This window comes from Cephus cinctus, unplaced genomic scaffold, assembly GCF_000341935.2.
Source record: "Cephus cinctus unplaced genomic scaffold, Ccin1 Ccin1_scaffold1137, whole genome shotgun sequence".
NCBI lineage: Eukaryota > Metazoa > Arthropoda > Insecta > Hymenoptera > Cephidae > Cephus > Cephus cinctus.
The window spans coordinates 113,753-136,675 of record NW_014333638.1 but is presented as its reverse complement, the minus strand read 5'-3'; the positions used below and the strand labels follow the sequence as shown (position 1 = coordinate 136,675).

At 35.9% G+C, this 22,923-nt stretch overlaps 2 protein-coding genes across 2 annotated transcripts; both read right to left on the bottom strand.

Moving 5' to 3' along the window:
* Positions 1–6: 6 nt before the first annotated feature.
* Positions 7–21,368, bottom strand: LOC107272220. The gene is made up of 3 exons (XM_015749149.2): positions 21,132–21,368; positions 762–979; positions 7–674 (listed from the first exon to the last, which is right to left on the bottom strand). Exons 2-3 carry the CDS (start codon positions 968–970, stop codon positions 407–409), a joined length of 477 nt encoding a protein of 158 aa, XP_015604635.1. The 5' UTR covers positions 971–979; positions 21,132–21,368; the 3' UTR covers positions 7–406.
* Positions 9,389–10,201, bottom strand: LOC107272209 (histone-lysine N-methyltransferase SETMAR-like). The gene has a single exon (XM_015749131.1). It carries the CDS (start codon positions 10,199–10,201, stop codon positions 9,389–9,391), a length of 813 nt encoding a protein of 270 aa, XP_015604617.1.
* Positions 21,369–22,923: the final 1,555 nt, after the last annotated feature.

Genomic DNA, 22,923 nt, shown 5'->3' with positions numbered 1-22,923 from the left:
ACAGTATTAAATAATAAATAAATCAATTAAGCGAATGCTCATTTTTTTATTTTTCACATCTCTCTTGGTTAGCGTATACACAATATGTATGGTGATTATTTTTGAATGACTATGCTGTTCCTTTATTTTCACTGTCACGGTTTCCCCTCCATCTCACTCTCTCTCTTTCTCTCTCTCTCTCTCTCTGTCTTGCGTCTCTACAACTGATCACGATGATAATTGTATTAATCATGGATATAATAACCAGGGTCAATATGAAGATAAGAGTCGGGCTTTCAGGTTGCGTAGAAGTCAATTTGCTCGTGTATCAGCTTTTTTAAACCGAAGTGAATGTACATGATCTATTCAGGTGATAACTATGCATCTCTCCGGTACATACAAGAGTGAAGGTGCGCGGGTGTATTTTTTATTGCATCTCATCGTAATATTTGGCCATCATATCGTAGAGATACGAAGGTTGCGACACTAAATCTTGAATTTGTCTCATTTCGCCACCCTGGCTAACTTGATTGTGCAGGTTCTCTTGTCTCTCGCGTTCTTTTTTCTCCTCTTTGTCCTGTTTCTCTTGCTTATTGCGTTGAGCCTGTTGATTCAGTGTTACAATTGTGCGCAAAGCGTCCCAAGGATAATCGATGATTCGAGGTGACGTCACAATCTGGGATCTCTTTCCATACCTTAGAAAGGGATAATATTTCAATTGTATTAGATATAACATACTTTTAGGGATGCCATAGTAGCAATAAAAGTTTCTATATAAGCACCTGGCTTTCCCATTCAAGGAATAATAGTCCCTGACCAGGTCTAAGTATCTTCTCAATTCCTCAGGACTGGTAAAGACTTTGGGCCTTGTGGGCCTTGCCATTGGATCTGGTTCACCCCGAGCAAAAATTGGTGTCAATGTCGCTAGTACTAGGATGATCCATGTAGCGAGACCAAGACTCACCGTCACGTGCATTCTCGGTATCACCATATCAGTTATCTAAGGCAAAATAAATACCAGTTGTAAAAAACACGTCAAAAAGACTATTTTATAAAATAATGTTTATCTACACTCTGTCTTCTCATTCTTTAATCGATTTAAATTTGCTTACTCCTATGAATTGACCATACGGGTTATAAGTATTTCTTAAACAAACTGATTGTTCATCCTCTGATTTATTCATTCATAGGAATAATATGGCAATTTGTTTATATATATTTAAGAAATTCTAAAGTAGAACGCTATATATTTATTTTTAATATATGTATATATTATAACGGGGTGCGCGGCTCGGCTCGTCCCCGCTATAATTAATTTTTATCCATAGAGCCGCCAGGGAGCACTAAAGGGCTAGGAATTTCCGAAAAATTAGGAGTTCTGATCGGGATTCGAACCCAATACCTTCGGACTGCCAAGTCGAGCACTTACCACTGTGCTATTGAACCCACTGTCCGACCTGATAAGTCCTATTTATTTATTTTTCGGTCATTCCTAGGTGGTATCCCCTCCACCTCTGTAACGCCACGTTACAATATATACAATATATATTATTATGGATTATATTATTACATAAATATATCATTAATACAAGATAATGTTCCGTAGGAGTAAATCTTAACTTCTCTCTACTTCTAATTCGGAATCTGAATCTAGAATTATACGAAATGATGAGAAACTAAAATTCTTTCCCTAAATTCCTTTAAAATCGTCTATGTTCAATCTCACTCCTACCGGATTTTGTTACTGACGTAGATTACCACTGTGACATTTCATATGGAAAAAATTAAACCACAGTACAAAAACCTGAAAATTGTATTTTCATACTAGACACATCGTAAAATCAAGTAAACGAAATGTCATTACTAAATACATGTAATAACAGAAATTAAAATTATATAATTTTAGAACGTCACACGTTTCTTCCATCAACGCGTAGGTCACACATATTCTGTCAGACACGGGCTTATAAATTACAATGTAACTCTGTAACAGACAGAGTTAATTTTAACTTAATTATAGCAAAATGCAAATTCCAGAGTAAGTGACATGTCTAAAACAAAACAAAGTTACAAAAATCATTTGGTTAAAAATTTCATGCTTCAGAGGAAAAGGTGTCACTGATTGTGAGAAGAACTGAGAACACAAGGAATCGTGTGTATCTCTTAGGCACGTATATGACGGTTCAGGATTAAACTTCAAATACGATTCAGAGTTACACTCCGGTAGGAATAGGATTCAAACATCGAGTTATATACATATATATGCCAGTTTGGTACGTCGAAGCGTTCAAGTAACCAACTTACATATAAAGGTTGCGTTGGTAACCGAAATCAAATATGAATTTAAATTAAATATCCTATTGGACAAGATGGCCGAACAAATTGGCAGTAGTCCTTCCACTTTCGAACCTATCCCAAAACCTTTAGAAGGTCCAGCATGGCCTCAGAAGGCATCTGGAGAGTTCATTCAAGTTCATCGTTACATTACATAAGCGATTCAGAAAAAAAGGTAGGTAATTGGTAAAATTAAATAAAGAATTACTTAGATCACTAATCTTAGAAAGGATTTCGCTATATCACTGTAATGAACTACAATATCCTAGTTCAACAATATTTAAGCAGTACTCCAGAGGAAAAATTCGAAAAACTTTCAGTGGGTATCCATTCCCATTCCTCAGTTTTATTAATTCGTTGAAATATCAGAAAATCTTCCACTTATCCGATGCAAGTTGTTGCGGTTGTAGTGATAATCTTACAGATTATCTTACCAATCTAACGGAGAGTAATTATAATGAAACTAAGCTGAATGTACATAGATCCAGCGTCATTTTATTGAATAAAGACAAGTGATAGTGTTATTGGCCACGTGAGTACGTACACAGATTCAATATCTGAACATGTATTGATAAGCATGTCAGCGCCACCAATTTTTGTATAAAGTTTTTTGCTGCACTTTTGGTTTGCCAGTACACTGAATTACATACTTAGATATCTGATCCGTATACATACGTACGTAACGAATACACCGACCCGGTATATGAACCTTATAATCACAATCATTCGAGATTCGACAGATGCTAAACGGAAAAGCTTAAAGGAGGTTAGAGCACCATGAAACTTTCAAAAAATTTACATTTTTTCTATTATTCTCAAAATATGAACTTTTATTATTTTTTTAAACCAATTAAATATAAATATTTCAAGACGGATTGACGGATCCATAGCGCCAGGAGTGAAGTAATGCACAGCGTTTGTGCGCACAGCGCAAGTGAAACCTGATTCCTTTTTTGCTCTATCTTATTGACACTGTTATGATTGCTCCTTTGTTCATATTTCCGAACTATTTTCTTACCATGAACAATTGACTTACTGAATGATACTTAGGGGTTTTTTATTCATTATCACAATGAGAGCTTCAACTTTTTTATATGGAAAATGGCACGGAAGACACCTTTCGATGGAGTTAAAATCACTGAAATTACAGCCCATATTGCTGAAAGCCAATTTAACGAAGGTTGGTAAAGTATTTTAGAAATGATGCAGCTTATGAACTTAACCGTTGGGTATAATGTCTTTATAAAAAGGGAGGAGGATATGGCGCAGTGCTTAGCGATCGCTGATGTTCGAGTGCAGCTACGAAAGAAGTAAAAAACGAGCGTTCATAAACTTGCAAAAGAAGAAAAGTGTAATTTACAATTCTGAAATATTTTTAAGTGATCATTTTTTAAAAGTTTATATTACTTAATCGTCTATCAGGAATATAGCATTTTTAAACAATAGTTTCTATTAAAAAAAAAAAGACCATACCTCGACCTTTTTCTCTCAGTCTTAGGGTGGTCTAAACTTCTGAAGTGAGGATTCTCGTTTGAAAAAATGTTTTTATTACATCATCTTAAAATACAAGCTCTTGAAAATATGTATTTAAATTTTCAAATCGAAATTTTAAAGTATAAGGAAATTACAAGCAGTTTACGGTTTTACGCCGTAAGTTGAAATCAGCCCATGCGTACCAACTGTCGCCGCTTACGTTATCTTAGGTAACAGACGTCGAGTAACGGTTGGGATTTCTGTTATCTATGAGTATATTATGTCCAATACTACGTACACATAAATAGACGTTCAACAAAAGTTTGATGTATGTATAAGGGCCCCTTTATATTAGCGTGAGTAAGGAAAATGTTCAATTACGTATGTCAAGAGTTTAATACTTTGTCCAGTCCTAAATTAAAATGTAAAATTGATCGAAAGCATTCCACAGAAAGCGTGGAATGTCTAGGTAGAAAAAAAACGAAAGTTTCAGTGTGCAGACATACTTACAAGAATTTAACAAAATTCTCGAGTATATCTATTACAAAATAACATCCGGCATGTTTCACACATGGCTATATAATTATAGACATTTTCAGTGTTTTGAAGAAGAAAAAGGAATCCTGTATGGGCTAAGAATAGCAGATTAGTCTTTGACAGCTTTAAGTATGCCTAATTATTACGTAGAGTTAATGACAAACATTAAACACGTTTTTTTACCGAAGAAGCATTTTTGAACCATATTGGCCCGATACCTCAAAAATTAATAATCCGATCGACTCCAATTTTAGCAATTTGGACCAGGATGTTTGACATATCTCAAGTAGTTTTATTAGTTACAAAAATACGTAACAAATTTTGTAACAAACAGATGCAAAATCCGATAGTTTTTCCCCCATTTTTTCGTTTTTCAACGAATTTCTTAAGCCCGTATTCACAACTCGCTCTTAAAGTCACTAACGGAGTCGCTTGTAGTTAAAAGTCACTAAGAAAAAATTTGAAAGCGTGCTATTAGTACTAAAAGCGAGTTCTGAATACGGGCTTTAGATTCCAGTTCCCGTAATAGTGTCATTGCTAAGCAATAAAAGCATCCGGTTTTTTTTCTTTGTTTCAGAGCGCTACAAGTGAAGTTATGACGCCAACGCACCAACAATATCACTGGCCGACAAGAGATACCGAGCGACTGATAATTCAAAAAGTAGGGGATAAAGGTGCTGGAAAAGATTCATGTAAAATCTTAGAAGTTTAATACAAACTCCTGTAATATTCGATAGTGTTTAGGTATATTCTTTTCCTATAAAACATTTAAAAAATAATATATTTTACTGCTTCAAACGAGCCTCCCCCCCCCCCCAAATAACGTTAAGATACTTGAAATAATCGAACTTCTAATTTGCCACCAGGTTTGCATCCTGTGACCGATGAAACAATCAGGAATGCGTAAGACAACGCGTAAAATTACGAGAAAACGTAGGCTTGGTGTATCTCCAAAATTGAAAATTAGCCAAATTAAACTTGACTGAAACTGTCTGTCCTGTCTGTCTTAGACTATACCGTGAGTGAGACTATAGGGTCTCGAAAATCATAACGACATTTCGCTTCCCGTTTTTCAATTGTATTATCACTATCAATCAATTGCATTTTTGTCCTCGCCAGATTAGCTGATTTTCCTTCTGTCGTGGCGCATTCTCTTCACATCAGATCACATTGCCTCTTATAAAATAGATGTTTTATTGTTAGAGGTCGCAAACCAATCCATTGGAGGCAGGCTTATAATACATTTCGTATCCCATGTTATGCTGCTACTACGGCCACCACAACCTCCTAGGGTAACTCCAGGTTGCTGAACGCTTGACGATTTCCTGATGTAGTTAGATCTGGGTGTTGCGTACTCTCAAAGCATGCAGACCACTTGATAAATTTGTGATATCCAAAAATTACGAAAATATTGTTCGAAAAAGTATATAGTAGTTGACTATCGAGAATTCTTCGACAGAGAAGCTAGAATGTTATCAATAGAGTATAGGTATATTTTGTAAAACTCAGAAATTGTATTATTTTAGTAGGTTTATGGATTCATTGATAGCAAAATTTCCCAAACAAATAATCAAAACATTTCGGAAAATGTTTGTAATAAAAATTCAAAAAAGCACTCATGTTTCTTGTTTACTTTTGCGTCAAACATTGATAAGTAAATAAAACTGAATCTGATACCAAAAAGTGTCCAATTAAAACCTAAAAAAATCAGTGATAACGAATGCGCTATGGTACTACAGTCCCATGTTCCTTACAGCGCCCCAATAGTCACTTAGATAGTAATCTTCAGTCCAGTAGAATTAAAATTGGTAAAAATCCTTAAGGACACGCGTAAATAAATACCGAATATTGCCATAACGAAGATCAACAAAAATTCTTTTTTAAAAAAAAAGTACAGCGTCATACGAAAACTTTGTGCAACCCATCCGGCCCCCGATATAGCGTAAAGTTACCTGATCTTGTGACACGACCGAAATGCTATGTTATAGTATATAATACCACATCTCCTTTCAATCTTCATCAAACTATATTCCTTTCAAGACCATCTCTTCTATGCGCGTAGGAAGTAACTGAATAGTCCCATAGTAAAATAGGTAGTGGCCTAAAATAGGTCGTCGTTCTGGACACTGATATCGCATGAAGCTAGGTTCCCTACGACATTAGGATCCTGAAGTCGGTGGGTTACCTGTTGCGCCGACCTTTTTGAGCAACGAGTAACTCCTACAATAGTGAATAACCCTGAGTTTCCTTTAAGTATACAGGGGTCCGTAGATAGTTTATACAAGGGTTATTCAAATACAAGAAGAAACGATGCCTTCCAGACTTGATGTATCGTTTCCATTATATCCATCGATAGTCAACTTTTTCTAACTGTACAAATTAATAATTCTCTTAGATTTATTGTTTTATCCATACAACAAAAATTGTATGTCGACCAATTTTCACAATGACTTTTTAATAAAAAGGGTTATAAATTTTGTAATCGAACTAACATATTCCAACATGCAATTTATCGGGTTTCTGCGTAAGTTTCATCATATTCGCTAGCTTTGGTCGACTGTCTATCGCGTTAGGATGAGGAGAGAGTTAAGTTAAAATGGACTAATCTTATACGACATGGTTAATTTTAATTGGAGGTACAGGAAGTTATACACGTAGTCCGCGTAGAGAAGCTCTAGAATTACGTCGGGACCAGTGATCATGGGAATTATATGTATATTGAGATGTAATGCGACCAATCAGAACGCGTTTAAACGGAGCGTAGATGACGTCGCGTGTCAGCCCGTAAGGTCTGCAATAACACTAAGAGTATCATCGTAGTGTCTCTGTTTATCTGCATGTAATTGAGTAAGATACAATCGCTTGCTGTAACGTCAGTGAACTTCAGAAGGTACCCTTTATTTCTTATAATGTCTATTACTTTAATCTGATAAGATAGTTGTACCAACATATAACATTTCGAGTGGTCCTGAAAAGGACCGATTTAATATACGCATGACCCAGCTTGAATATCGACATGCTAATCTGCAACAATTACATACATTTTCTATGATAACAGTAGTAAGTCTACTGCGGTTGAATAACTTGTTTACAACTTACAACCTATTTCGCTTCACATTTGGGAGACAGTCAGTTCGATTTATGTTGTTTCGACTGCAAGATCGCATTATGAGTAATTATTGTGTGAGATAATATTGCGACATGTATTGCGTGTTAGCCCAATGTAATGGCAGCCAAACACAAGCAGCGCAAGAATATGTAATTAGGTATCCTAATGGGCGACATCCTGATAAAAATGTTACGTACTCTACAATATTTAGTGTTTCAGAATAACCATTATCATAGAAAATGTATCTAATTGTTGCAGATTAGCATTTCGAGATCCAAGCCCGGTCATGCGTATATCAAAATCGGTCCTTTTCAGGACAACTGAAAATATAATACGTTGGTAGAACTATCTTGTCAAATTAAAGGAATAGACATTATAAGGAATACAGGGTACTTTCCAAAATTCAGTAACGTTACAGCGAGCGATTGTATCTCACTCAATTAATGCAGATAAACAGGGACCTATTGTGTTATTGGTCTAGTGTAAGCAGACCTTACGGGCTGACTCGCGACGTCATCTACGCTCCGTTTAAACGCGTTCTGATTGGTCGCATTACAGCAACTTCAACCTTGATTATCTCGAAATTTTTATATATGAAATAAAAAATGAAAATACACGTATTCCTTAGAATTTGATAAGGAATGCAACAGTGTTACTACAGTGCGTTTCATAACGAACACCCTGTATATATACAAAGTATAGTTTATAGTACAAAGTATAGTACAAAGTATAGTTTGAGGACCCAGGCGATTAAGGGGCATCCACAATAGCGAGCTGATGTTTTTTTTAGCTAATACCCTCAGGTATCACAGCATTGAAATTCTAACCTAACCTAACCTAACGGAACACTTTCTAAGCCCATCACAACTCCGGATGTCTAGCATTCAAAAAAAGTAAACAAATTTAATGTGACAGTCGCTTTATGGGCCTCAAACTACTGGCTGTATTACTGAAATTGTCCCCAAAGTATGCTTTATTACTGTATATGTATACATATATATACAAATATGTTAAGGGCAGCTTCGAGAACATGCGGCATTCACAACGGCAAGCTGATGTATTTTTTCTGTAAATTAAAACTTGGGACATGTGGCATTGAAATTCTAACCTAATCTAATCTAACGAACTATTTCTTAGCCTAAATATACATGACACAGAATTTTTCTAGGACCACCCTGGAAAATGCCATTTGTCCTCATAACTGTTAATACCCAAGAAAAAAGTTCTGCAAACTGCCTTCTAAAATATTTATATACATTTATACATACATATACAATATACGTTTGGCTAAGGGATACTTTGGAGACACTAAAAATCAAGGGGCGATCACAACAGCAAACTAATGTTTAAAAAAAAACGACTAACTTGGGATGTGACAGCATTGGAATTCTTACCTAACCTAACCTAACCTAACTTAACCTAACGTAACAAATACTGGATGTCTAACATTGAAAAAATATAAACAAATTTGGTGTGAGAGTCCGCTTTATGGTTCTCAAAACAGTCATTACGCTGGAAAATCTTTGAGGTCGGTCCCCAAAACAGCCACTTGTCCTCAAATAAGCGGCTTCGTAAATGAAATCGTCTCCAAAGTATTCCTTAGCAAAAAATATACATATATATATATATTATAACGGGATGCCCGGCTCGTCCCCGCTATAATTAATTTATCCACAGAGCCGCCAGGGAGCGCTAGAGGGCTAGGAATTTCCGAAAAATTAGGAGTTCTGATCGGGATTCGAACCCGATACCTTCGGACTGCCAAGTCGGGCACTTACCACTGTGCTATCGAACCCACTGTCCGACCCGATAAGTGATATTTATTCATTTTTCGGTCATTCCTAGGTGGACCCCTCCCCCCAGCTGTGTAACGCTACGTTACAATATATTAGGTTGGGGAAAAAGAAATCCATTATTTTTACGTTTATTTCAAGACTTCATTTGACATGGTTCGGATTATCCGATTTGGGTCAAATATGTACCGTTTTGTTTTAAAATTTGTTGCCATTTTAAAGGTAACTTCATAACGCCTCTCTCATAGAAGCCCTGGTCCCCAGTGGCGAAAAGCTCGATGAAGCTGTTTTCACAATCTCCTCTTGATGCCAGTTTCTTATCACTAAGGAAGTTTTTCAATGATAAAAAAAGATGGTAATCGCTTAGTGCCAGGTCCGAACTATAAGGTGGATGCATCAAAACTTCCAAACCATGCTCCCGGAGTTTCTGGCGAGTCACTATAGACGTGTGTGGCCTGGCGTTGTCCTGACGGAACACAACACCTTTCCTGTTGGCCAATTGCGGCCGTTTTTGGTCAATCGCTAGCTTTAAACGGTCCAATTGGTGACAGTAGAGGTCCGAATTTAGTGTTTGACCATATGGAAGCAGCTCATAGTAGATGATTCCTTTCCAGTCCCACCAAATGCACAGCAAAACCTTCCTGACGGTTATTCCTGGTTTGGCCACCGTTTGAGTTGCTTCACCGCGCTTTGACCACGACCGTTTTCGCACAATATTGTCGTATGTGACCCATTTTTCATCACCAGTCACCATCCGTTTAAGAAATGGGTCGATTTCGTTCCGTTTCACCAAGGCTTCGCAGATGGAAATTCGATCCATCAAGTTTTTTTGCGTCAATTCGTGTGGTACCCAAACATCGAGCTTCTTCTTGAATCCAGCTTTATGAAGATGGTTTAAAACTGTTTTGTGGTCGATCTTTAGCTCCTGGGCGATGCTACGACTGCTAACATGCCGGTCTATTTCGATCATTTCCATGATTTTATCGACATTTTCGACGACTGGCCTACCTGTGCGAGGTGCATCTTTAACATCGAAAATACCGGAACGGAATCGATGAAACCAAAATTGCGCGTAATTGGCTGTGAATTTTCGACGACTGGCCTTGGTCGATCTTTAGCTCCTGGGCGATGCTACGACTGCTAACATGCCGGTCTATTTCGATCATTTCCATGATTTTATCGACATTTTCGACGACTGGCCTACCTGTGCGAGGTGCATCTTTAACATCGAAAATACCGGAACGGAATCGATGAAACCAAAATTGCGCGTAATTGGCTGTGACAGTATCGGGACCATAAACACTATTCACGATTTCAGCCGCCTAGCTTGCATTTTCGCGTTTATCAAAGCAAAATTGTAAAATATACCGAATTTTCTCTTTGTTAGCTTCCATCTTTTACACCCTATAACTCATAAGTGAATCAACCAATCAAAAAACTATAGAAGAATTTTTTTTTAGAATGGAATGTCACTTTTACAATGAGCACAAGTCTGAACTTGTCTGGATAATACTTTACGAGAGATATATCATTATAGCCATCTAGCGAAAAAATAATGGATTCCTTTTTCCCCAACCTAATATATTGTAAGATACCATCAGATTGTTGGAGATACCATCTAGGAATGATCGAAAAATAAATACATAGGACTCATCAAATCGGACAGTGGGTTCGGCACAGTGGTAAGTGGTTCAACTTGGCAGTTCGAAGGTATCGGGTTCAATTCCCCATAAGAATTCTTAATTTCTCGGAAACTCCTAGCCCTCTAGCGCTCAGTGGAGGCCCTGTTGATAATTCAATTATAGCGGGGGGAGCCCGGCACCCCATTATAATTGTATATACATATACATATATAAATTTGAAAATATCCATCAAGTCCGTGTACATATAAGCTTATCAAAATCGCATGGGAAAGTGGGTGGGGGGGAGGGGGGGAGGGGGTGAGAGAGAGACTGAAAGATGGAGGGGTATGTATTTACATATTCTGAATTTGAGATTCTTTAGTAAGAATCTAGAAATAGTACTTATAGCAAACTCTGATTGGTTCGTCATTTTTATTGCTTTCGACTCTTCTCGGGCTGTCTCGAGTATTTTCGTATGTTTCCGTCTGAAAGTTTTTAAACCTATGCTTAACGGTCAATAACAGAAATGTAAATTCCTTGACTGGCTCAGAACGATCTCTTAAGAAGGGCTTGCGTTTTGGAGTGCTAAAAATGAACAAATTTTGTGATTTTTGTTTTGTGGAAATGGTTTCATGTAATATTTTGAAACTTTAAACACGTATTTGTTAACATTGACAACGAGGAATAAATGCACCATTATATGGTATCTGAGCGTGGTTATTGTCTCTCAATAAGCAACAATGGTTGAGAAATATCAAAATTGTGGCATTTTTTAAAATTAGGTCCGATTTCAAGGTATAATACTCGTGATATTTTTTTGAATTGTAAAAAAATATTAAATGTAACGCATGAGTGAGTTAGTGATGATAACTAGATTCATGTATGTAGAACATAAAGGCCCGAGTAACAATTATTAAGTATACGGTTGATCTGCGATTGATCACTCAAAAATATAGCTAGAAGTACAGCTAATGGTACTTTCGTATACTATGAGCATAGTTATCTGGAATAGAAAAAGTATAATTTGCATGGCTTAGTATAGAAAAAATATAGTATTCAAAGATAGAAAGTCCACGAGTTACTTCGTTATAGTAACTATGACAGAGTTTTCCGGGACTCCGAAAACTATGACGAAGCGAAAACCATGACTCCCCACAAGTGTAGTTTTTACGTCACCAACTGGTAAAGAAACGTTTGAACTATTCTACGGGATCACCTGTGTATATCGAATCAAGAAAGAAAATTACATGAACAATTTTTTTCTGTAATCTTCAAATGTCAACAAATACATCTCTGAAATTTCAAAACTTTTGGTAAAGGCGTACCCTCAAAGGCGATCTGAATTCCTGCATGTTTCAGTAGTTCGAACCACAAGCCCTCCTTATCGCCGCGAGAGCGAAGTGTTGGGTTACATGAGTAGCCAATTTTCTTTCTCTATTAATTGATTTAAGCTCTATAACAGACAACCAATGAAAGAGAAAAGGGAAAAGAACAAGCTGTCACATAGACGAAACATGTATTTAATAACATGGATATAAATAATTCTTAGTACTTAGAATATGAATGTAAATGGTATTAAGTATGGCTTTGCCTTTAAGGGGACTCGGGACCTCTTATTTTTCACTCGAGTAAAATTCCAATGAAAATCAGAGATTCTTCCCCAAAGCGGAGTTCAGCGCACATATTGCAAAGATTACAATCATTTTAAAACTAAAAGAATAATCCGATTCGCAAATTTCGATGTGAATTTAAAAAATGCGAAGAGCTTCGGATCGTATTAATCTTTCACCTGTGATCTGATTATTGCGAAAATTATGTCAAAATGATTGTTAACTTTGAAAAATATGCGATAAACTACGCTTCGGGGAAGAATCTATGTCAAAATCCTGTTATTTAAGATTATTGCTGGAATTTTACTCGCATGATAAGAAAAGATCCGGGGTCCCCTTAAGTAGTGCAGATATAAGGATTGTTTGTTCTTGCGATTTTAGGTACTTTGCAGGACTACAGCTGTGTTTGAAAATGAGTCGACAGCGCTGAGAACGTTCTTGTGTCTTGACTGAATGCTTTCAATGAGCAAAGATGCTTATTGAAATGCTTATTGCTTAATGTTCAATGCTCTTAATTCTCTCAGCGCTGTTGGCTCATTTTCGATGACATCTATAACGTTGCAAAGCCCTTAAAATCGCGAGATTGAACACGCCTACAGCATTGGCTTTAATACAAATAGTTAGGCTTGGTTTATTGAGTCTTAATTTAAATAAAACCCATTCATGCGTAATTTCAGAATAACCAGCCTGAATAAAAAAAACGAAGTGTTCAACTTGAGAGCGAAAAGGTTAGGGTTCAAGTCCATCCTAGGCGACTTTTTTTCTACTTTGTATGATTCATTCTGTAAGTTACATCATGAAAATCCTATCTTTTTTTTCACGAAGAATTATACATTTCAACGAAGGGCATTCAACATCTCGTGGGCATAAGATTTTTGTTCGTCCCCGGAGTTATGAAATAGCACGTATTTTGAAAAGTTAATGTCTTAAGAAACTTTCATTGTAAAATGTTTGGTTAAAACTCTAGGCCTTTTTTTCAAATCCGTACTAGGGCAACAATCGCGCTCTCGCGTGGGACTGAAGGTCTGTTTGGCGTAGCACTTCAAAAGCAATTATATCATCATATTGCACAATTGTACTATAAAATTGCATGCTTACGATCTATTTATCAAACCATTTATCGACAATGAACATGAAACGTATAAATAACATGGATAACAAAGGAAGGAAAAAGTAACCTCAAATAAATTCACAACTTCAATGATCCGAAGCCGAATAGGTTTATTGGTTTTCTAAGGTTTTACCAATGAATGTGGTTTAATAAGCAAGAAATATAGTATTATTATCTAAGCTATATAAAAATGCAGTGAAAAAGAAAAAAATAATTGCCTAAGGCGGACTCCATCCTGAGTACTCTGGTGTAGAGCAGTAAGCCTAGCGCTTGTATTGCTAATTTAATTCCACACGAATTGGCGAAACTTATATTTCTGTTGTGATCTACGTTTATAAGTTAATCAACTTGGATTAGAGTTTTTATCAATAGAGTTATTCCAACAGAAAAGAAACACTCTTTTTTCAATGTACTAATTTGCACCAAACTCATGTGACTCGAATTAGTTAAAATAAAAAATTGTTCAACATACAATTCCTCGCAACAGTAATACAAATATTTTAACTAGCATTCATAATTACTATAGGTATTATAGTATAAACGTGGCGGTGCCTAACATAACGTGATCTAAGTTTACCATTATTTTCAGACTCCTATCAAAGGGGTGTCTCTGTTCTAGATGCCAATAAAATGCTATCTAGATTAGAGTGAGAAAGATAATGGGGTGCAGGAGGTACAAAAAAATCTTAAAATATTTCTAAAGATTATCAAATTTTGTAATCCTTCACATACCTGACGGAAAATCGTGACATCGTATGCATAGTGGGTCTGTCAGACCCGTAACTAAATGTAGCTTTTTTCTATGTTTAATTAATTATTGTTATTCTTAAATGATACTGATTTCTTATAATAATAATATTTTACAGAAATAAATAAATACAAAGTAATTTACGCATGCCTTTTATTAACTTTCAAACAAAGCGATTTAGACTTTGCAAAGTTATTGCTTTTTATAGATACTGCTGGGTCTGACAGACCCTACCAGTTATGCGAAGGGCTAAGTAAGAATAAGGGAGCTTGCATCTATGAGTGGTGATAATAGCTATCGATAATTCACTCAAAGTCCTCCTCTTTAATACTTACAATAGTTCAACGTATTAATATTCTCGTTAGAGATCTACAGTCGGTTCACAGTAATAAGTAGGTATTATGTGGAAATCTTCTCTTATTGTCTTATCACATTGTTTTAGACTAGTGAGAAGGTATCATTTATTGAACTTTTAATGAACTTTCGAGTTGAACGTTGAATCGTAATAATTAGAATAGACTGCATATAGTCGACTCATTTCTCCGAGTAATAAGTAGCTGCAGAATTTACTATACAAGCCATACTAAGTGAATGGAATAAGCGATTGTTATAGGATTTCGCATAAGCAAGCGATTTTTTTTTCTTGCATCTTTCACTCTCGATATATACGCGTAAAAGAGATTAAAGAAGCAACATAAGAATAAGAAGTGAGCTAACTGTTTTTACGAACAAGTTTCGGCAGATTAACACGTGCCCAATACTGATATGTTATTTTTAAGATTGATAAGGAAAGCTGGATATGAAATTTCTATAGCTACGCCCACGGCCATCTTAGTTAGGTGCATGTATGGATTCAAGTATTCAAGACCATGTTAAGTCCGTCAACTAACATAGTAATTCGCAGTCGCAAATAAGGACTAAAGGATATCGATATCGTGTGGCAAACATTAGCATTCCTGTTTGATCCTTAATTTATATCTGAATCATAATTAATTATCTAATTGTCAAATATGAATAATCCGACAATACTTGAAAGAAATTCAAGCCTCTAAGGTATATTTAAAAATATAAGCTCGAAATACATGACCTAGAAATAAAAATGCAATCGAGTTGAACGATGAAGATGTCAATAATAAAGATAATCGTATACTTGGGATTAGTACGTTTCACGGCTTATCAAAGATTGATTGCCATGCCTATATTTCGTGATATTATCGAATACTGTGTAAACTTTAATCCTTCTGATAATATAATATTACAAGAGAAAAGACATTTTTTTTAAAAGAATCTCTTCTGGTATACACTTAATCCATCGAAATGTAAGCTCTCGAAAAGCTATCATAATAATTCAATCAAGAACTCACTTTTCTCCTGCTCTCTCGTTATCAACAAGATCTCAAGCTTTAACTCGTAATTTAGATATCACCAATATGAAACTTCATTATCAGATATCAACATTCAATGAGGTTTTTCTTTTCTGTGGTACGCATTACGTATTGAGATAGGAGTGAATTTCTTAGAAGAGTCGTATTATCATCGTGAGATCGAGAGAAATAGCTTCAGTGAGAAACCCATGACTTTTGAGATAACGCGCCCTTCTTCCTTACAAGTATATGGATACATAGACTTCGTACCCAGCGTCCATAATTTATCTTTCCCTTGTCTATGCACACCAGCTGAAATACTTCTCTATTTGGTTAAAGAGGGACTATCGATTCGCTTAATGATAAGAACCTTTAGGAGCTTTGCAGAAACTAAGTTCCCTGTAAGGCGATCGTTCCTCACTGAAATCTGTAAAACGATCGAAAGTTTTCTTTTCAGGCAGTTTCGACGATCGGGAAATAGCTTCTGTGCGAACTCCAGGAATTATTTAGTGGCTTTAACTACATATTAGATACTTGGCATCAAAATTGTATTAACCACGTAATAAAATGGCTGGGATCACTTAGAGGAGTTTAAATTATCTAATATATTACTATGAGATATGTGACGTATATAGGAGACACAGAGAAACATTGTTATGCGCAGCTGTCGTTGTTTTCAAGTAGTTTAATAAGAAGACACTGATATTCAAGAGGAAACTTTGTACAGCGCGGATTAAGCCACTATTATTTACGCAAATTTTATTGGTTGGATTTCTTTAATCTCAATTTTGCGCGAGCTTCTATCAGATTATAATCTATGCTGCGGGTATTGCGATTGAACGAGTACAGAGCGCTTTGATATCTCTTTTGGCAGAGGCTGTATTATTTAAAAAAATGAAGGTAAATTCACGTTTTTTTTTTCATCCTCGTAACAATATTATGATCTTTCTCTTTCATTGTAATTCAAACGGGCTTGCCGTATACACTTGTTGATTCCCTTATTATTATTTTTTAACTAACCGAGGAACATGGAGATTAGAGGGAAGGCTGTTAGATATCTATATATCTGGCGTCAGTATGGATAAGCGAGATCGCTTTTGTATTTATGTACGAGTATGGGCTAGAATACTGCTTGTCGGTTTCCTCTTGATAAAAGGGTTAAAAAGAATGTGAATTGTGTATATGAAATTGTGCCATTTTATATCATATACGTATTTCTATATACAGGTATGCAAGATAATCCTTTTCGACGGAGCGATTACGAGTTTTTTTTTTCGTGGAATAATTTGATATTTTTGTTGTTGTTATTACAAATATTATTAAATTGATGTACTGAAAATGCGCTGTGTATTTGTTATGTAATTTTTTATTCCAGTATAAGTTTTTTTTCCTACAGTTTCTCCGTTTTCCTAAATTTTGTTCGGAACGTCATTTTCCAACGCCATATTTGTCGTTTCATCATTGACTTTATATCTACAATGTGCAGTGACAATGATTATTTAAAATTCGTAATCAAAAAAGATTATATGTCCTGATTCAGGTACTTTATACGCTGTTTCGTAGTTATTTCGTAAATTTAAAAAACAGTTTAAAAGTTTAATCTGATAATACATCGGAAAATTGTGATATTAATACATTAAAGGCGGGGGATCTTGACGAAAGTATGCTAGGTAACGCGGCGACAGCCCCGCCTCGGTTTTAGCGGGTGAAGAGCGGGCGATATTTTGTGTAATCATACAAAAATTTAGACATAAAAACCACAAAACATACAAAATACAAATGTAAAGTGGCGCATGGATTGCGCAATGCGGTTGCAAACCGTACTAATACGACTCCCGCCTTTAAGCTACAGTCGAGATAAATCGTAGTACTATGCCTCCCGCCTTTAATGTGTTAATAGGTGCACTCATGATTATCATATGAGCCGTTCAGTGCACACATCGATTAACTCCATAAAACAAAAAGTTGAGAAATGCGATGAAGTAATGTATATTGTAAATTACTTATTATTCAATGGCCAAAAAAAATGTGCCGTTTAATGGTGCTAATCTTTATTATTCAGGAAAGTTATTATAAATATAAAAAGTTATGACTATACCAAGTGCTTTGACACTTAAATTTAAGATTTTTCAAAAAGTGGAGTTAATCGATGTGTGCACTGAGCGGCTCATATGTGACTAATTATTCACTGAGAGTCATCTCAGCAAACACAAGTAACAGTCGCATATAGGCAGTGTTAAAATGCCGTATTCAGGGACGTGATAGTTACTTAAATCAGTGATTTACACACATATTTATTACATCTCTGAGTATGATATTTTTGCATCATCGATATTAATGATTCTTTGTGTTGGCTGTGATTGCAGTTCTTGATTTGATTACATATCAAATAAAATATGAAAGTGGTGATATCATGTCAAGGGGAGGGATTATAATTAGGATAGCTCGTCGCATTTTATTGATCACTTTAATAAACGATGGTTGTAATTAACTGAACAATGACATATTATAAAAATGTATACGGGTAAGGGAAATGTTTTTAATGACATGTTTTCTTAAGAATGCAAAATTTGTTAAGTTCCCTCGCGTATGACTTTTAATCTCTTAGAATTATACGTCACGCTTGAGACAAAGTGATGAACAAATATTTTTACAATCGTGACTCAAAATTTATCTAGCTCCGAAGATTTTATCGATGTGAATCAAACGGAAACACAATGGGCGTGTACAAAGGTAATTGATAATGATCAGCGACATTTTTTTTTCTTCTATCTGAATAACTAAACCTCATACGGTTATCCTGTTTTCTTGTAAAAGCAAGTATGTATTTCCTCATATATATCCACGTCTACCTCCAGCACTTCGTGACCTTCTAGAAATTAATTGCAGGACTTTTAAAGCCCGTTAAAACAGCGTTATCCTCCTGTTTATGGTAGCACAGATGGCAGTTTGCTGCTGCTCATTGTAAAAGGTTGGCTGCTTTTATAAAGTGGAAACATGCCGAATCGACCATCTTGTTTCAGCCACAAAGAAGATACGTACCGTGACAAGTAACATGTTTAAGTGAGCGAGAGACAGAGATAAAAAGATAGAGTGAGATGGAGAGGGGGGAGGAGAGGAGAGAAATTGGAGAAGACACTACAACATAATGAAATATTAAATTGTTGCGTTCGCATGAAAAATCAGATTCCACATTCGTGGTCTATAATTGAATATCAAAGGGTAAGTGAAATCTGGTTTATATCATATAGAGACCCTTGGAAGCGGCTATCTCGCAGGTGACTTCCAGATTTAGGGAAAGAGATGAATCCCTCAAGGAGTACGTGCATATCAAAATTTACTTAAGCAATAATTCGGATATTCAGAGATAGGTGGAAGGCGCACATGTGCAACCACTCTCATTCCAAATTTGATCGATCTTCCTCGAATTTCTTGTCAGTCTCCCGATTCAACCCCATAGCCGTCCTTTCTAACCAATCTCCACCCACTAAATCCTTCAATGCCATGCAAAGTGTTCCGCCAAAATTTTCAGCAGCAATGACCTAACTATCTCAGTCACCACGTATGCTTCTCCTAGAAATTCCCATGGATCCACTAATAGCAACACTTCTTTATCCTAGCCCAAAAATACACTTCTGCTAAATAACGTCCGCTAAATTCACCCAGCACTCAATCTCATTCTGCACTGGACCGCCGCCCTAGTTACAATTTTCCAGTACTTATAATTAGTAGTTTCCCTTAAGGTATTTGCATAATAAATTTCCGTTTTACTCTCATTTTTCCACTGACTCGTCATCTTGAGTAGTCGTTTGGTTTTTGGTTTGCTCTGCTTACTTTTCTGTTGCGATAAATTATGATTATTTAAATTCCATTCAGTTCGTTTTCATCTTTTGCTATTTTCACATATCAACTTATTTTTCCCATCGTAAATTCAATCGCCTTTACGTCTAATTTAGGCGAATCATCACCATCATCTGATATCAAGACAAGCAAGGTTTAATTTATTATATTTGGTGAAGGTGCGCCTTAATTTCATTTAATCTCAGTAGATGTTAGGATCTCCTAAGTCTTCAATTATTTATCCGATGGCGGTATCCATCTGTATTCGTGTATTCAGAAGCATCCCCATTTGAAATTCAACCCTTATTCATTCCTCCCGCGATTATTAGAGGCATAGCCTGATCCTGAGTTAAGTTCGAAAGCATTGACTCGAAACAGGAGGCACTATTACGATTCGGCAAAGACACCAGACTAGGTTAATTGGACTTTACTCTGGTTCGGACGTAAGAAAATATTCCATGAAAAAAAAAATGGAAATCTGGACTTTGCAAAGAAACGTTTAGCGTCGAAGCTGAAAATTCTAGAGCAACAGGTAGCCGAGATTCCTTGTAATACCGATGACGTTCCGTAATCTTGATTCCCCGGGCTACGGAATCCGTTTAAATCACAATTTTAATGTCTTATTATACCAAGCGTAGCTCAATACTTCTTCCAAGGTATTTTGGATATTATTGGTCGATGTAAAATGCAGAGACGCCGAACGGGAGGAAATCAAATTTATTATGTAAAGAGAGTTAAGACTTTAATGCATGCGATTATCTAACCTGAAATTTCGCGATCGCTTTCAGCGAAAAGAAACCGCTGTATAAAGTACGAAAATACTCTACATACATTTTTTTTGTATATAATGGTTAAATTTGAAAATGAAAAAAAAATGTATACGCGACACTTGTATTCCATAGATTAAGATGTTCGAATGTAAATTCCAATCGTGCGAGATTGAAAAATTTTTCGGCATCAACAGATGGTGAAATTGTCTACAGACTTTTAAATCGTATACGTATATATACTATTTTCATGATAACGATATATAATTATCGGTATTACAATATCGGTATTACAAAGAAGTTCTGCACCACAGAATAACGAGCACATTAATTGCACATTATCATTTTCAGGTATATATGAGTCAACGTATAGCTGGCTCTTAGATTGGCTGTCACTATTCCCCGATGGAATCGTATCAAAGATATGTAAATTTTCTTTTTCAGATCCTTGTTTTCCTTTGTTTCTTTCAAGTTATCATTGTAAATCGTTATCAATCGCTTGCCGATCTCGCTTTTCCTTTCTACAGATTTCCCAGCAACTTAATACACAATAAAACAATTACCGACTATCCAGGGCAATTAACTGAAATATTGTATTACAGCTTAACATTAAGGTTTACGAACTCCTTCACTATTGTCTTGCCAAAATAATTCATTCTCGAGATATTCAGAACAATAGCACAATCCTAGCTGTATTATCAAACTAATAGAGGTACAATCCAAAGGAGATATTGAGAATCGCTGAATTACTTCAGAGTAGTGTATCTACGAGAAGATAAGGGTTGCTTACAGAATTTTAGAAATAAAAGATATCAGGATTGATGAAGGAATGAATATTACTCACCTAGAGATGCGTAGAGAGATTTTATGACGTACAGATAATATTAATGATTGCGCAGACACTTCTGGTAGCGGGGCACAGGGCACTGATCCTGATCCAGGTACCAGCAATTGATTAAATCGATCAAGAGCTACGATTTGCGAATCATGCAATAATTAATATAGAATTTACTGACTGAATGATTTTATTCGACAAAAGTTAAACTAGGTTCTCTTCCTTGCGAATGTAACGGTGAGACGGATCGCTCCACGTTCTCTCGATATATATACCCCCAGAGAAGCTCGCACCCTCCAACGCACCCCCACAGGTGCGCTCATGGATCTCCGTTTGCGCAGACCAATCCGAATCCTGACCAATCCCCGTCCTCCTGTGAGTATGTGCATGCAGATTAGTTGAATCGGTGCTTAATATCGTTAACAAATTTTTAAAAACGAGCATATGGTTTTATCAGACGAGATACAGTGACGAGAGGGTTACTCTGGACATTTTATATCGTGTAAAATTCAATTCAAAATATCAATATTGCAGCGTATAGCCTATAACGTATCAATCCTATATTGGCACAGTCCTTGCAATTTCGGATTTTCCCTGAAAATATTTCAATGCCAGTAGTTTCTATTCACTACCAACAATCGCAAATTGCTAGTTAAATTTACTTTCAAATTTCAAATTCTTTTATTATACAATACATTTAATTCAGATAATTAACTAGTCATGATCACACCTCCGTAGAATTTACAGGTGGCCACTCTGGGTTAAAGTGACTCAGGCGACTTCCAAAACGATTTCCATATCAACAATAATTTCTCAATCGATCTGAAAAAATTCTGAAATATAACTCAAACCTTTGTAAACAAGAAACTATCGCGGCGGAACAAGAAACTTGACAATAAATTGTTGAAAAAATCTTAATGGTCGAAGTGTGCAGAAAATGCCATTTTTCACGAAAATGATTATAATTTTTTGTTTAATAATTTCTTTTTTTAAATGCATAGGCATAAGTTGGATTTCCAGTCATCGATAGGTATACTAGTAATTGAAGTATGTGCTTTCACTGTAGCAAAATCTACAGTATTATAACACGACTGTCCATTACTGGTACACTAGTTGATGACTGGGACATCGACGTATGAAATGTGGCATTTTGAGTTAAAAAATGTAGTCTGAGATGTCGGTAAATCCCATTTTTAACCTCAAAATCATCGTACTGATTACTTTAACAGGTGTGATCACGACCGATTAAATGTGTGATGTTCGGTGTAAAGAACGAATGAAAATTATTATTATGCATATACATATCAGGTTAATGGACGGGAAACCAACTCTTATTCCTACAGTGAGATTAGGCAAAATTGAGAGTGGAGAAGAGGGTATCTACGAAGTATCCAGCATGACGGTTTAAGATGAAAGAAGCTTATTAATAAGAAGACACCCTGTGGAGCAAAGTCCATCGTCCATGGGGAAGACAGTATATGACCCATAACGTAACAACCTCATATTGGCAATGTCCTTATGATTTGTGATTTTGACCAAAAATATTTCAATCCCAGTAACTTTTATTTGTTACCAGCAATAGCAATTTGGATCTGAAATATTCTAAAAAATTGAAAGAACAGTATTCTCATTATTATCTGCACAAACGTAGATTTCTTTGCGATATATATATATATATATATATATATATATATATACACACAATATCGATACTTTTAATTGTAATTTAAAAGGGACAAAACGTCCAGAGCGACGTTCTTGTCACTGTATCTCGCCTGATAAAACCATATGCTCGTGTTTA